General features: G+C 41.9%; 1 protein-coding gene across 1 annotated transcript; it reads right to left on the minus strand.

The window, feature by feature from the left end:
* Positions 1-5507: 5507 nt before the first annotated feature.
* On the minus strand, positions 5508-8808 carry LOC148214061 (vomeronasal type-2 receptor 26-like). The gene is made up of 3 exons (XM_088128890.1): positions 8803-8808; positions 8522-8648; positions 5508-6403 (listed from the first exon to the last, which is right to left on the minus strand). The coding sequence occupies exons 1-3, from the start codon at positions 8806-8808 to the stop codon at positions 5508-5510; spliced, it is 1029 nt and encodes a 342-aa protein (XP_087985016.1).
* Positions 8809-15814: the final 7006 nt, after the last annotated feature.

A 15814-nucleotide genomic window follows, 5' to 3' on the forward strand; every position in this document is an offset into this window, starting at 1 on the left:
CCTGCCAAGCCTTCAGCCTTGGAGCTTCCACCGTCATGCCCCTGTTCCGCACTGATCTCTTGGGTCTGGATATATAAGCTGAATGTAAGGCCCGTCCCACGGCCCAGACTGTGTCATAAGTGAAAGAGCTGTCCAGAGCCAGGATCTGATCAATCTCCTCTTTCCTCAGAGGCTCCAGTTTCTCCCCTTGTCTGCATTGTCCCCAGACTTTCACAGAAAAGACATCCTTAGTGGATGAGCATGTAAAGGTTTTCCTTAGAAAATAATTCATGTACTTGTAAAAGAGATTAAAAGTATCATAGTTTGCCCATTTCCTTTTCTGTATCAGAAAAGAAAAGATGCCCCCAAAGTATTTCAAGGAGAACCTTTTAGATATCAAGTCAAGGCTGAGATCCCAGTGAGCTGTTGTGATCCAGACTTTTCCTACAACACGTTCCTGAAAAAATTGAAAAGGTACTTGAACAACCTGCATTGCTATCTCGAATGAACTAGTCTCTGCACCATAAACAAAGACATTGACTTGTCTCCATCTGACATATTGTTGAAAATTGAGCATCATCTTACCATCATTTAGTCTATATCTTTGATATATAACCACACAAATGCCATTAGTTAGCAGCATAGAAGTCAATGTCCTTGTGAACCTCTCCCCCTGGTCCGTGTCTGAAGCCACCAGACCAACCAAGGTCCACCTGAAATGAAGGAGCAGCTTGACCATCCCTGGGTACTGGACTCCTTCCGTGGGGAGCATTGGGTAAAAGAAAGGAAACTGAGTTTTATCTTTCAGAATCTGGGAAACAAAACTGTACCTGATCTGAAAAGGAAAGAAAGACAATTTTATTCTTTGACCCATACAGCCCCCAAATAACAGTCTTCTCCCCACTGACCACCCCTGAACTGAAGATCCTTGGTGGGAGCTTTGCTTCTCTGCTCATCCATTGCTTCTCTTCTACTTGCTCCCTAATTGCAGCATTTTGCACTCCCAAGAGCCAAAAAGGTTCCTCGATCTGGATTAGGATGATGGCAGGAGAGAAGACATCGGCTCTAACCCTTCCCTCCCATTGGGTCCCTCATCCGTCATCCTCAAGGCCTCCCATTTCCATCATAACTCTCTCTACTTGGATTCCAAGGGAGGAAACTCTGCCTGAAACTTTCAGAGCTGAATGTTGTCTTCCAGCAAAGACACACCTGGGGGATTTTGTAGGTGCCCAACATGTTTGAAATCTGGATGGAGATGCCTGTCTCAGCCTCTTCAAGAACGGCCACTGTGTTTCTCTGCCTTCCACAGCTGTAGTTGGGAACACTGGCCTCCCCAGCTGAAAGCAGGTCCAGCAAAGCATCTGAAGTCATTTGTGGATTGAAAAAGCTTTCGTAAATTGTGTATCCCAGGGTGATGTTAGGTAAGAGCTGGGCATTCTGGTTGATGTCCTGAATGGCGAGAAGAAATGGCAGAAATTTCCAATAAAGTTTGGATGTTGTCCTGCAAGTGTAAACATATGAATGGAAATAACATTTTATTTAACTGTTCTTCCATGATAATAGTTTTAGCCAATTTAGTCACAAATATTTTTACAGCCAGATTGCTATATTCCAAAATCATTAGAATAGAAAAAGGAATAAAAAGAATACAAAATATTAGATGATATTTCAAAGGCACCCTCCCAGTTGGTTACAGTAGCACCACTTCAATTTCATGGGTCAGTTTTCAAGCATTTTATCCCGTATGTGATGGTTGGTTTCCTCTTTCTTAATAAGGGTGGGTGATATACCAAGATAGCTTTCATATGTCAGTGCAGATTTAGGATTCTTTCAAATAATATTACATTTTGAGATATTGAATAGCTAAAAGAAGCTATTTCATATTAGCTCATGCTTCTTGATATTATATATATTTTTGGCATTGGACCAAGAGTTTAGACTGACTGAAAATTGCTCCTGCCCAGATGACATTCGGAAGCTGGATTATTCTTCCCAGCTCTGGGTCAGAGTGAAGGTTGAGCCCCTGTTTGATAGACCTTTTTTGGTTTTATTTATTTATTTATTTATTTATTTATTTATTTATTTATTTGGTTGTTGTTTCTGAGGCTGTTCCTGGTTCTTTTTCTGTTTTCTATTTTCTTTACTTTTAATTGTAAGCCAACCAGAGCCACACAGGCTATAAATTGTATAAAAAAGTAAATCAACCAATCAAAGAAATGAAATCTATTTGCTCCTTCTTTAAATGAAGCTTCCTTCTCCAATACTGCATAACTGGAGAGACAAATATGTCTTGTCTTTCCAACTGGTTGCAAGAACATGAGATATAATATTTTCAAATGAAAAAAAGGAAAAAAAGATTCTGGCATGAACTTGTGAATGAGAATCAGAGACATTTGCAAACTCCACAAATGCAAATGTTCTCAACTGGGACTCTTTCATCCCACCAGTAAATTTTGATGTGGAAAAACAGTGGTGGAGTCATCTCGTCTCCGATGGAGAGAGGAAATACAGTTTCCTCTGTGCCTGGGTCAGGGAATCCCCCAGAGTCTAGCTGAGCTCAGAGGCGAGGAGGAAGGGAGAGATCATTTGGTGCCTCTCTGTCCACACCCGAGCTCTGCTCATGGGATTTAAAGGGAAGTGGATGAGTGCAAATATCATGATTGAATTCTTATACTTGACAGCTGAAAAGGAGCTTTGTCACCTGCAGTAAGGAAAAGAGACCCTAAGATAAAATCAGAATGAAAATTCCCCAAAGCAGCAGATGAAAGCAATAGTGCCTTATAACTGTAGAAGTGAGCTGGAAATGGAGGGGCTGTAATGCAGGGCAGGAAGATTGACTTACCTAGTAAATGTCATGGAGGGACTTTTATCAAAGCTGAATAGCTGAAACCAAGCCTTCATTGCAGAGACTATGCCGCTCACAAAATAATCTCCTGGTTTGTACAGATTCTGCAGGTCCACTTCGCCCTCCTCCAGAGTCAGGAGGCATTTGGCTTTGAGCACCCCACAGGCTCCCCATGGCCACAGAAGCAGCGCAAGTAAAAGCAGCAGCAACATGACTTGCGTTCCTGGCTGAGCCTTCTCTGTGGCACCTGCTTTTTAACAAGGAATGAGATGAGGAGGTGGAAGAAACCCAACCCTCTTCCAAGACAGAAACTTCACATCCAGACAGAGTCCAGCCAAGGGACATAAACACAACCCCTGCTTTTCCTGAAACCACCCCTGGATTCTCTCTCTGTCTCCAGAGCCATTTATCCACCGAGCATTTCTGACATAGACCCCATAGCTTTGCCTATGAGTCTGATATAGACATCAAAACATTTTCTGACATGTTTGTGTAAAATCTTCTGAAAGTTTGCAGAAACATCTCTAGGGACTTCACATAAAGCCAGAAGATAAATCACTATAATCTGGATAATTTCAAGGAAGAGAACTGTCACCCACCTCAACCCAGACCAAGTCAACAGTCAGGTGCCCAAAGGAGCATTCACAGATGTGGCTCCAAACTTTGAAGATGGGCCAGTGAGGGAGGCTGGAGAATTTGGCCCCAAAGCTTTCCAATCAAATACTTTTAGAAAACCTAGGATCAAGAGAGACTTTTAGCAAGGGCATCAAGAGTCAGATATTAAGATGGATTTAGTTGGGCCTTTTTTCTAGGAGAATTTGCTGATAAGTGTGTAAGTATTTTCAGTTGCATTTAGAGATGAGCAATTAGTCCCTGTTTGGAGACGGACAAATCTGGGGATCAGCAAAATAATTTCCTGCTGATCTTACTAGTCTTCACTTATGCTTCCCATAAAGTCCAACAAAATCCTGAGAAAGAGGCCTTTTCCTCAGCATGAGCTGCATCAGCAGTTTGGCTTCAGTTCTGCAAGTCCAATTCAACTGTTTCTCGTCTCTTCTCTTCTCTTCTCTTCTCTTCTCTTCTCTTCTCTTCTCTTCTCTTCTCTTCTCTTCTCTTCTCTTCTCTTCTCTTCTCTTCTCTTCTCTCCTTCCTTCCTTCCTTCCTTCCTTCCTTCCTTCCTTCCTTCCTTCCTTCCTTCCTTCCTTCCTTCCTTCCTTCCTTCCTTCCTTTCTTTCTTTCTTTCTTTCTTTCTTTCTTTCTTTCTTTCTTTCTTTCTCTTTTTTGTGAAGCTTAACTAACCATCTTTATTTCTCTATTTCTCTTGTAAATATGGCATTTATTATCCACAAATTATGTGCCAACTCAAAAACCCTGATAGGCGGATGTGACGTCACGGGCACCCGGGGCCACCTTGCGGCCTGCGGGGATAGCCGAACCCAGAAGTGTCACGCCGGAAGGGGTGCATAATGTGTGCACCACCGCCCCATAGATGGAGCCGTCACACCAGCTCCGTAATGGCCTCCCCCAACCCGAGTCCCCGTGCACCATTTCCGCCCCCTCAAATGCAACGGACCCCATTCTTTTTGCCAGGGGAGATATGTTCAGACATGTCCCAGACATGGCCAGGGGAGGAAAGGTGTGTTGCAGCCAATGGGTTATGATACATAGCATGGATGATACCGGAGGGGCTTCTGCAAGGGTTCGGAGCCTGAGCAGGTGTTTCAAAAATAAAAACTTGTATGGTTAAGATGGAAAACAGCACGGATTGTTTGTTTGATGGGATCCTAACTCCAGGGCCCCCCAAAAGGAAATTTTGAGCCAGGAAAAGGCCCATCAGGTCAGCCCCATATTCCACGCTAGAGGAGAACGTGAAGGACAGTCTGGTGGCAGTCTGTTATTGCAGATATTGTAAGCCTGCAGAGTGTGAGTAGCCATAGTGCGTTTAGTAAATAGTATTTTGAATCATGTCCTAGCAGCGATTCATAGATAAATGGATAGTTTACTTTCCTTTTTTCTTTTTTTCAAAGAAACGACAAGGACTGAAGAGGTTAGCATGGCACCTGTTCTGAAAGAGTGTGTCCTAAACGTTTTACACAGCGGATTAACGGACAGTGTGCAAGAAGGCAGTGATGGATCTGGTGAAGCAGAGATCATCCAAACACTGTGTACTATTCTAACCAGGCCTGAGGGGCTTTGGGCCCTTAATAACACAGCCATGATTAGCAAGGTACAGATTCTGAAAGTGTGTGTCCTAAAAATATTACAGCACTGTTTAACGGGATGCCAACACCGATACACTGCAGAGAACCACCATGCTGAAGGTGCAGTTCAATATGCTGGTTATCCTCTTTAAAGGTTTTGAGGTCATGGCCACCTGGCCACCATGGATATGATCAAAATTACTGGGGGCCCAGCTCATGTGTGTCTTCGTGTATCCATCACACACTGGATCTCCTTTTGTTCAATGGCAGTGGGGAAATTATCTCTAAGGGGGGAAATTAACACCAGTCCTTAGCAAGGGACAGAAATCATAGAGTTCAAAAAAACAAACAAACACAAAACAGAATTTGGGGAGGTTTCTTGTTGTTGTTCAATTAAAAGAACATTAAAGTGTCAAATACAGTTTCCTGGAATTATTAACTAACATTTTGGGAGCCACCTAGGCAAAGCTCACTGTACTACTTTATTTTGACATCAAATGTTCTTTTGTATTCAGATTTGGTCTTAGAAAAAGAATGTAGCATTTGGGGAAAAAGATGAAGCCCAGCAGTCCAGCGCTGGAGGCCAAGATGGAGAAGATCTGTACAGCCACCATGTACTTCCCTTTGGTGCTCAGGTAAGTGGGCACAAAGGACATCCAAACACTGCAGAAGACCAGCATGCTGAAGGTGATCAGTTTGGCTTCATTGAAGGCCCCTGGGAGGTTCCTGGCCTGGAAAGCCACTACGAAGCAGAGAGCAGCCAGGAAGCCCATGTAGCCAAGAGCACCATAAAACATGGTGACGGAGCCTTCATTGCATTGCAGGATGATCTCTGCAGACTGCGAGTTCACGTCAGACTCAGGGAAGGGGGCAGAAGTCCCCAACCAAATGCTGCAGATGACAACTTGTAGACCAGAGCAAAAAAGGACGATGGAGTTAGCCAAGCTCTTTCCCAGCCATCTCTGGACTTTATTACCTGGGTTTGCAGCCAAGAACACTAACACCACCATGACTGTTTTGGCCAAGACAGAAGAGACAGCAACTGAGAAAATGATGCTGAAAGCTGTTTGTCGCAGCAGGCAGGTGGCTCTCCTTGGTCGGCCAATGAAGAGGAAGGAGGTCAAGAAGGAAAGCAGAAGGGATACAAGGAGGATGTAAGAGAGGTCCCGATTGTTGGCTTTGATGATCGGAGTGTCTTGGAATTTAATGAAGATTCCCAAGACAAAGCCTGTGATTAATGAGAGGAACAAAGCAAGGGAAGCCAGGATGATCCCCAGATTTTCTCGATAGGGTAGGAAGGTCACAATCTTGTGTATACAGTGATCTCGATGGATGTTTGGATACTGATCTTCTGGACACTTGTTGCAGTTTTCTGCATCTGAAAAAAGCAAGAGTAAGATTTCTCAGAAACATATATTTTAAAGAATATTTTATGCATCATGAAATTGGGGTGGAGTGACTGCTTGTGAAAGAAATCAGTCTGCAGTAAGAAGGAGGATCCTGAGAGTTCGGGCCTTCCCTCCACTGTTGACATTGAGGGTGGGCTGCTATGTTGAGGATACTTTCATTTGGATTACTGAAATGAGCAGTGAAGGAGAATTTTAGGGGCAAAGTAAACTACCCTCACCAAAGACATCTTCCCAGGGCACTGGCTCACTTGTATACACAGTCCCCCCCCCTCCCGCCCGAAGGAAACCCAATCTCTCAGCTCAGACATAAAAGCTTTGGAAGACCAAGGAATGCTGAGAGGCTGGGAAAAGATCCCAGGAGGTGAACCCAGCATCTGGAATGAGGGGACAGTTTGATAAACCCCATGACAGTAACTCTTTAGAAAGAAACTGTGATCATGAAACCTTGCCTCTTTATTCCTTCACCCATTCATTGTCTTTCTAATCTTGCCCCAATACCTCCTAATTATACCCTCAGAGCCTCGCTAACCTTACTAGGCACATGGCATGTTAAATCCAATCACATGTACTGCACAACTTCATTTATTAACTCTACAAAGGGAGACTCCATAACTTCTCCCTTCTTTAGATTTATCTTTGCCTCCAATGCTGTCAATAATTCAGTTTGTGTTTCAAAGTGCGACCTCATCTCAGCTTTAAACATATCCTTCAAAAATTCAATTAAGCAGATAATTGGATTCATGGCCACCCCTTCCAGGTCTGATTCTTCAAAAAGGCCATCAATTTATCTAGTGAACTCAGCCACCTCTCTCCCATGCAAAGAAAAAGCTGTGGTGAAATCAGTTTGAAGAAATGAAATTCCAGATTTAGTTTGTGGAGATGTACAGAATTTCTATACATCTATAGATAGATTGAATGGTAAATTCCCTTCCTTCTTTTCCCCTCCCTCCCATGCCTGAACAGGAATGACCAACCACACCTCTTTCGTTGGGCACATCCTTTGAGAACTAAAGAGAAAAACCCACCAGAGTGTTATGCTTCTTCTTTTCACACTAGCTAGAAGGGGAAATGGCTTGAACTGTTCTTCATTTGACTATGAAGTTTTTAATCATGAGGAAGGTTTCATCATGAGGAAGGAAGGAAGGAAGGAAGGAAGGAAGGAAGGAAGGAAGGAAGGAAGGAAGGAAGGAAGGAAGGACAGACCATTTTACCATTCCATTGCTCAACTTGTTAAAAAGAATCCAGGCTTTCATCAGTGCATCAAGGGACAAACACCCCCCCCCCCCACTTCTGCAATAGAAAGAACTGCAGGTGAAGGACCACATACCACAGCTTATTCTGGCTGAAGTCAGAAAACACTTGACATAGAGCAAGAAAATATAGGTGGAGGTAACCTTAAGGGTGGTTTCAGGGTGAGTTGAGGGCTTCATCAGGCATTCCTATTCTAAATAGTGGTCATCTTCCCAACAGAGGAACAAGGCAGTGGGGCTCAGCCACGGCTCATGATTTCTTTCTTTCAACCCTGCTTAGAGACCATCCAGGAGTTGGAAAGGCCATTAAGGCACCACAAATACCATCCCGGCTCAGTGTAAGCCCCATGTTTGGAAAAGTTGCATTCTGGATTTTGTGAATTTAAGGAAAGTGGAAGAGGCACAAAGAGAAATGATTGGTCCCTGGAATCCTACACAGTTACTATTATTTTGTCTTATCAGGAAATCTGAAGCTGTAAACTAGTAAACGGTACCATCCAGACAGGCACAAGTGTGAGAAGACCTGATCAATCCCCTCCCAAAGACCCAACCATTGTCATTGTGCCCTGGAACTGGAGTCATTCTCACTATTCAGAGAAATGGGATGACTAGCAACCTGAAACATGAAAGGTGTGCGGACAAGATGAAGCCCAGGAAATCCCATCTTCATGGTAACACTAAGCCCTAGTTGGTCCAGTATCTTCTTAGGTTACAAATACAGAGAGAAAAGAACACGAAAGGTGTCAAGGCAAGAAACTCCTTTGAAATGCCCTTGCATGGATAAGATCAAAGTGAACGCACTTTTCTGAGCTGCCCCTTTCCTTCAATGTCACCCACCTTCCATGGTGGAGATCATTCCTTCAGCGCAAGGAAGACAGTCATAGCAGCAGATGGGCTTCCCTTCCTGAGCCACCTTCTTGAATCCAGAATGACAGCGTTCCACACACCTGGAAGGAGGCAGAGGCTGAGGACAGAGAGGAAGAACATTCAGAAAATGAATTTATTTTATGGAAGGAGGCAAAGGGAGAAGGGCTTAATGACCTGCAATTCCACACTAAGGTTTACTCAATTTCAAAGTTTGTGAAAACATTCACTGAACATGTTCAGCTCTGTCTTACTTCCATATTATCCTCTCTTCTAATTTTTCACACAGTACAATTTTTAGTTTTAGAATCTAAATGTAGATACCAAATTACTCAAGGAAAGATTGGATGGATATTTTGCTGCCAGAATGATTTCTGTTCTCCCATGGCTCAAATCTACCTACATTTGCACAGGATTAATAAATAGTTTACTTAAATATTTAAGGGTATATTGGTCAGAGACACCTTGACATCTACCCAAGGAATATATTGCCTTGCTTAATGAACCTAGATGACATTCCAAACCACTCCATGCCTAAAGAATGCAATCCTGGTGGTAAGAGCTTCAGAGAGAGTGAAATAAACTTTTTCCACCTTGTTCAGCCCTTCCATCTTTGCAGTCACATTTGGGTTGATCAAAAACATGAAATCCTGGGATTCTTGTCTTTCCAGACTCCCAATCTTCACTTTGCTAACAGACTTATTCAAGAAAATCACCCAGTTCACAATGTCCAGGTCTGATGCCAGGTCTCCCTTCTCATCCAAATAGACCCCTCCTATGGAGTTATTGTAAAATTGAGAATTTTGAAGGAAAGAATGAAGCTGGAATGGAAGAGAAAATGGGTATTTTTAGACAGGACATCCAACCTTCTATGGTAAGATCCCTTCAATTGTGCTGGACCTGAAGTGAAGTCTTCTCTCTCTCTATACAAATCAAGGTATCAGGTTCATTTTCCAAGTTCTTCAGGAGATAATCTATCAATAATTAAATTGTAAAATATACTAACTTACAGTTTAATTATTTACAAACCAGACCAACGCTGAGATGGGTCAGAGAGAACCTTGGACAGGTTTTCTTATACTCGTGAACAATAAAGCAGCATTCCTGGATGCCTGTTTCTGGAGGGGCTGACATCAGTCTTGTAAGCCTCTCCAAACTTCCCTCTTTCCCACTAAACAAAATCAAGGTGGGGATATTTTGAGTTTCTTTCTAACACCTCCTTCTATCTCTTCACTGTGGATTCACCTGTCTGAGTCCCTCCCTAATGGCTTGTCCTTCTTCCACACTTTAACTGCTCTCTCTCACACCTTCCTCCAGATCAGCTCTCAATTCCTTGACAATGTGGCTACTACAATTGTCAAGTGGCAAAACGGAATAGAAATCATGTTACCCAAAAATGAGCTTTCCAGACAAAGAGGTGACAAACATCTCCTTCATCTCTCCCATTTACCTTTCACTTTGCTGTGCTTGGTAAACCAAGGTGAGATAGAGGAAAGGATGTCTGCATGAAGTCAGTTGGCTAACCCATGAGCTCTTCCTGGGTCATTCCTTTTCTTAGTCAAAGCAAAGGACCAGTCTATGAACACCCACCCCATAAACTAGTGTGCGTTCCCAGCAGGTGAGGAACTGGCGTTGACAAAGCCACTCAACCAACTGAGAAGACCTGCAAAGAGCACCAAGAAGCTAAAGATGGGAATGCCCTGTCTTCCCTCTCCTCCAAGCTCTGTAGGATCTCTCTGACACTGACTCTTGAGGGCCAGAATTGTCAGGAGAAGCCATCCAGCACTGCAAAGGAAAGGTGCTTCTTCTTCTTCCTCTTTGCCTCTCTCTCCATCTCCGATCCAGAAACTTTCTATTTCATTTACATTCAGCCTGTGTTAAAATACTCTCCCTCTTAGCGGGTGTGAGTCTGTGCATATATTGTGGATGAAGGCTACATCTCCTAGATTTATTGTCCTTGTTGCTATGCCAGGAAGCCTTCAACATTCTCCTGTGCCATCCTGTGCCAAGAGGAGAGTCTCTGTTTTCCTCTTCCTGCCTTCTCCTATAGCTGAACACAGTGTCAAATGATCATTCTTGAAAACTCCCCCATGTCCTCTGAACTCCTTGCCTTTCTCTTCTTGGTTAGAATAATTCTCATTGAGGATTAACTGATATCTACCCAATTGCCTTATACACCAGCCTTCAACATTCTTTGTGATAAACTTCCCAAAATTCCAATAATTTGTGCTATTATTTGATTCCCTTGTATATCATTACCTGCAAATATTGAATAAATAGCAGTGATTGTTTATTAATTATTATTTTGGTTTCAGACTTCTTCAAAGCACAAGCCCATGGAATAACTTAGAAAATCATTTTCTGAACAGGATTGGTGTTCTTTGAGGCTCCAGTTTTTAATAATAACCATGAAAACACTTCTCAAAAACTATTCAAGTGAAATCCATTGTTGAATAAGGCAAGAATCTACTGGAGAATCTCTCTGATTGCATCTAATTTGCTATTTCTGAAATATAATCTGAACCAAACAGTTCCCCCTGTTGAACTTGTGCAGAGCCTGTTTGGTCATGAGGATCTGCCTCTCGCTTGAAGAAAAATGTCTCCTTTCACTCAGGAGGAAGTGCAAACACTTCTTACCCTCGGCTTTTCTTGCCTTTTCTGTAGCTAAAGGAGGCAAGAAAAGGATAAATAGGATAAATCTTCTGTCAGAATTAATATATCTTTTCAGAAAAAGATTAAGGTCAATTAATGTAAAATAAGTCACTAAAATAAACTTCAAGAGCTGAGAGTTGAAGATAGTGGAAAAAGGGGGAAAGAATGATCATGGCAGGTGCAGAATCTCTCTCCACTGATGAACATCCAAGCAAGAATACAGATTCACACACAGGTAGAAAAAACATTTGACTGAGTTTCTGAGGCAACATCTGAGATCAGCCCTTAACATGCAGAAATCCAACTGCTGAATGTGCTACTAGGTTCCTTTCAAACCTTTGCTAAGGAGGTTTAGTGCTTCAGGAGTTGGACCAGGATTGTTGAGACAAGGGACTAATAGCCCCTTCAGCAGTGTTCAGGCCAATTGCTTACTCTGAGTCAGCCCTATTTATCTACAGGGTTGTTCTGGGAGAAGAATTGGAGGACCTAGTGCTAGGGAGAAAGTCAAAACTTAAGAACCCAAAGAAAAATGGTGTTGTGCACAACCACACTGGAAGAATTCTGCCCACTGATGTCAAAAGGAAGCACAAAGTATAATGAATTTAACTTTTAATATATAATCACATAACTGTAGTATAGCCATGTTTATCCTATTCATGAACTTTACTAGGAAATTCACATTGCTGGAATGTTGGAATGTTGGAATGTAAGCTAGATACCTTGTACGAATGAGTTCTCAACACTGATAAGCCTGGAACATTGATGGGTGTACGGAATGCAGTGAATATCATAAATTTATAAGATAACGGAACGAGAGGTACCATCATAAGAAGTTACCCAACTGTTCTTAATGTGAACTGTTCCTGGCATACACTGTTCTTGATGACCTGGATGGAGATGACCTGGATGAAGTGTTCACCAGAATTCTAAGTAAACAAGTTGGGTATAAAAGAAAGGATGGAAACCATACCCACCTCGAAGTGCGAGACCACTCTTGTTGGAGCAGGGGACGCCCTGAGTCTGATTCCCAGCCCGCTCTAGCACAGCCTGATCAACTGTGTTCAGAGTGTATGTAAGTATTCTGTCTGAATGTGTAGCCTAGTTGGGCAAGAATATTTACAGCAACTTGGGTGGCCTAGTTGGGCAGTTGCTTATTGATACACTGTTGTTAGCCTAGTTGGGCACATACATTTATTGCTAGCCTTGTTGGGCATATATTTTATTGTAATAAATATTACAAGAAAAGAGAGAAATTATATGTATTAATCTACATTGATTAAACATTGATCAAACACTTGCTTTGCTTTCTATCCAAATAACATAAGAATAAAAGAACTAATTTTGAACTCTATTTTGATTGGATTCAATCATTTTGTAACAAAAGCTCCTCATAGAGACACAATGTTATTCCATCTCTCTACAGATGAATGGGAAGCTCATGAAGACAAAAATCTTTGTTCACCTTAAGGATTACTATGGATGCCTTTGCTCTACTAGGATGTTCTGCTAGAGTAATTCTGCCTCAGGCTGATAGATGGGTCCCTTGACCAGGAGAAGAACCCAAACCTCAGTAGCCTCCATAGCTTTTCAGCCCCAAAAACATTGGCCATGTCCCACCATTTGCTGTGACCCCTCAACATTCAGGGTCTCCAACCCTCCTGAAAGTTCAAAAGAGTGGCAAAGGAATAAAACCTTTTTGACCAAGAAATGGGGACTGTGTCTAGGCCAAGGCAGTCCTGGAGCAGAGGGGCAACCCAGCAGGTGAGGGGTCAGAAGGGTGACACTGTCTGAAAGACCCCACAGATTGGGAGAATAAAGGGGACAGGATTGGGTGCCCCTTCTTCCAAGGAAAATCTCAAAAAAGAGAGACATGCAAGCAAAAGAAGAGATTAGCATAGAAACCATTATTGGTATGTAGCAAAATTATATTTGATGAAAGAAAGAAAGAAAGAAAGAAAGAAAGAAAGAAAGAAAGAAAGAAAGAAAGAAAGAAAGATGCAGAGAGACTAAACAGTGAACACATCCAAATATTTTCTTCGAAATGAAATTTAAGAAGAAAATCTACAACAAAAGAAAGGAAAAAATGAAGGGAATGCAAAAGGGAGAGGAGAGGAAAGTTGAAATTCAATTTCATTGTTATCTTTGAATTGTTATTGTTATTGTTATTAATATTTTAGAATATGAGCCTAATTCTTACATATGTAAAACTGATTCTTAGCTGCAGGAGAGAGATGTGAGACAGAAAAGAAATACCTGCCAAGCCTTCAGACTTGGGGTTTCCATGTTCTTCCCACCTTTGATCCTTGTCCTCTTCGATCTGGAGAAATATGCTGCATGTACGGCTCGGGCCACAGCCCAGATGGTGTTGTAAATGAAATAGTTGTCCCGAGACAGGATCTGATCAATCATTTCCTGAGGCAGAGCCTGCAGCTCTTCTTTCTCTCTGCACCGTCTCCAGACTTTTACGGAAAAGGTATCCTTGGTGTAGGAGCATCTGAAAGATGCCTGTGCAATGTATTGCATGGCAGGATCAAAATGGATCAAGTCACCATACTTACCCATGTGGTTTCTCTTCATCAGAAAGGAAAAAATGCTGTGGATGAATTGAATGGGAAAGATACTATTTTTCAAAAAAATGGTGAAGTCCCATCGGATTGTTGTGATCAGGACTTTTCCTGTAACGGGTTCCTTAAAAGTTTCAAAGACTCCTTGTATAATGAGTAGACCTATATTGAATGTATACACTTCAGCACCATAAAGAAAGACATTCACTTCTCTCCACTTGCGGTATGGACGATCACTTATGAACAAGTGATAGAGAGAGTTGGAAAAGATTTGTGAGAAAACTGGACAAATGCTGTTCCTTATCAGCATGGAGGTCATCATCCTCAAGAACAATTGTCCATTGTCAGTGTCTGGAGCAAGGAGACCCACCAAGGTCCACCTGAAATGGAGGAGCACCTTGACCATCCCTGAGTACTGGACTCCTTCAGCAGGGAGCATCGGGTAGAAGAAAGGAAACTGACTTTTATCCCGAAGAATCTGGGAAACAAACATGTAGCTAATCTGAAAAGCAATGAAATACGGTGTTTTATTTGATGCCCATAACATCCACAATTAAAGATAACTATTCTGTTCCTAATGAGGCAATAATTCCTTTCTTTGCAATGATGGCTTATCTGCTCACTCATTGCTTTATGCATTCCTTCCCTTCCCCTTTGCTTCTACAGTGGAGAATTTTTCAGACCCCTGGAACTAGAAGATCCCCAATCTAAACTGGGACCATGGTGGGAGGGAATATGTTTGTTCTAGTCCTGCCCTTCCTTTGCATAACCTGAACCTTCAACCTGAATGCCTCCCATCTCCATAATAGAACTCTTTTCTCCACTTGCAATAGAGAACCTCTGACTGAAAGTTACAAGACTAAACATTCTCTTCCTAGCAAACACACACCTGTGGAACTTTGTACATGCCCAACGTTGTTGAAATATGGATGGAGATATCAGTATCAGCCCCTTCGAGAACGGCCACTGTGTTTCTCTGCCTTCCACAGCTGTAGTTGGGAACATTGGCCTCTCCATATGAAAGAAGGTCCAGCAAAGCATCCGAAGTCATTTTTGCATTGAAATAATTTTCATAGACATTGTAACTCAGGGTGATGTTGGGTAAGAGATGGGAATCCTGATTGATGTCCTGGATGGCAAAAATGAAGGAGAGCATTTTCCAGTATTCTGGTGTTGCTATCCTAGAAATATGCATGTATTAGAACACAACCAATGAAAAGAGCATTTATTTAACTTTCTTTTCATGACAATACTTCTAATCTACCCATGCATAGAGTTCTTCTGAATGGATTAGGGTATTTCTCAAAATATTAACTTTAAAAAAATAAAAACATAAATGCTTTAATAAAAGTTATTAGATTAATATCAAAGAAACAAATGTTACCTTCTGCAAAACTTAATAGTTGGAAGTTTGACTTATCCTCCTATATAAAACATAGAATCATCAAATCCTAAAGTTGGAAAGGCCACTTAAACCATCATCCCCACACTCAGACACATACAAGAAGCATCTGCGACTGTTAACAAAGCCAGCATGTTATCAATCTCTGGGCAAGTTAATTTTTTAAAGTTCTTGAGTGGAGACTTAACTTCCATTGAAATCATTATAAGATTGGCATCAATTGTGAATGGGATATAGACACATTTGGATATTCAATGACTAAATAAATTCCTTTCTGTGATTCCTTTACATTATCTGTGAATTTTTGTCCAGGAAAAAGAATGTGGAGGTTACCGCATTTTCAGTGCAAGGAAAAGATACAGCATTCCTTCATTTTTGTGTCCACATTGAGCCCTTTATGGGGCAAGGGAGGGGTAGCAGGGAGCAATGAACCACTCCATCCACAATCTAGCTCTACTAGGAAGGGGAATTCAAGGAATGTTTGATGAGAGATAGCGAAAGTAGGAAATCAAGGGGACAATGGTTCATAAGATTGGATGGTGGCTGTAATACAATGCAGGTAGATTTACTTACCACAATAATTCAGTTGAAGGAGCTGTGTTGAAGTTAAGTGGTTGAAACCTAGCCCTGGTTGCAGAGATTATGCCA

This window comes from Python bivittatus, unplaced genomic scaffold (assembly GCF_059951505.1).
Source record: "Python bivittatus isolate LINGU-HERP-01145 unplaced genomic scaffold, Pbiv_v1 ctg000820_np1212, whole genome shotgun sequence".
NCBI lineage: Eukaryota > Metazoa > Chordata > Lepidosauria > Squamata > Pythonidae > Python > Python bivittatus.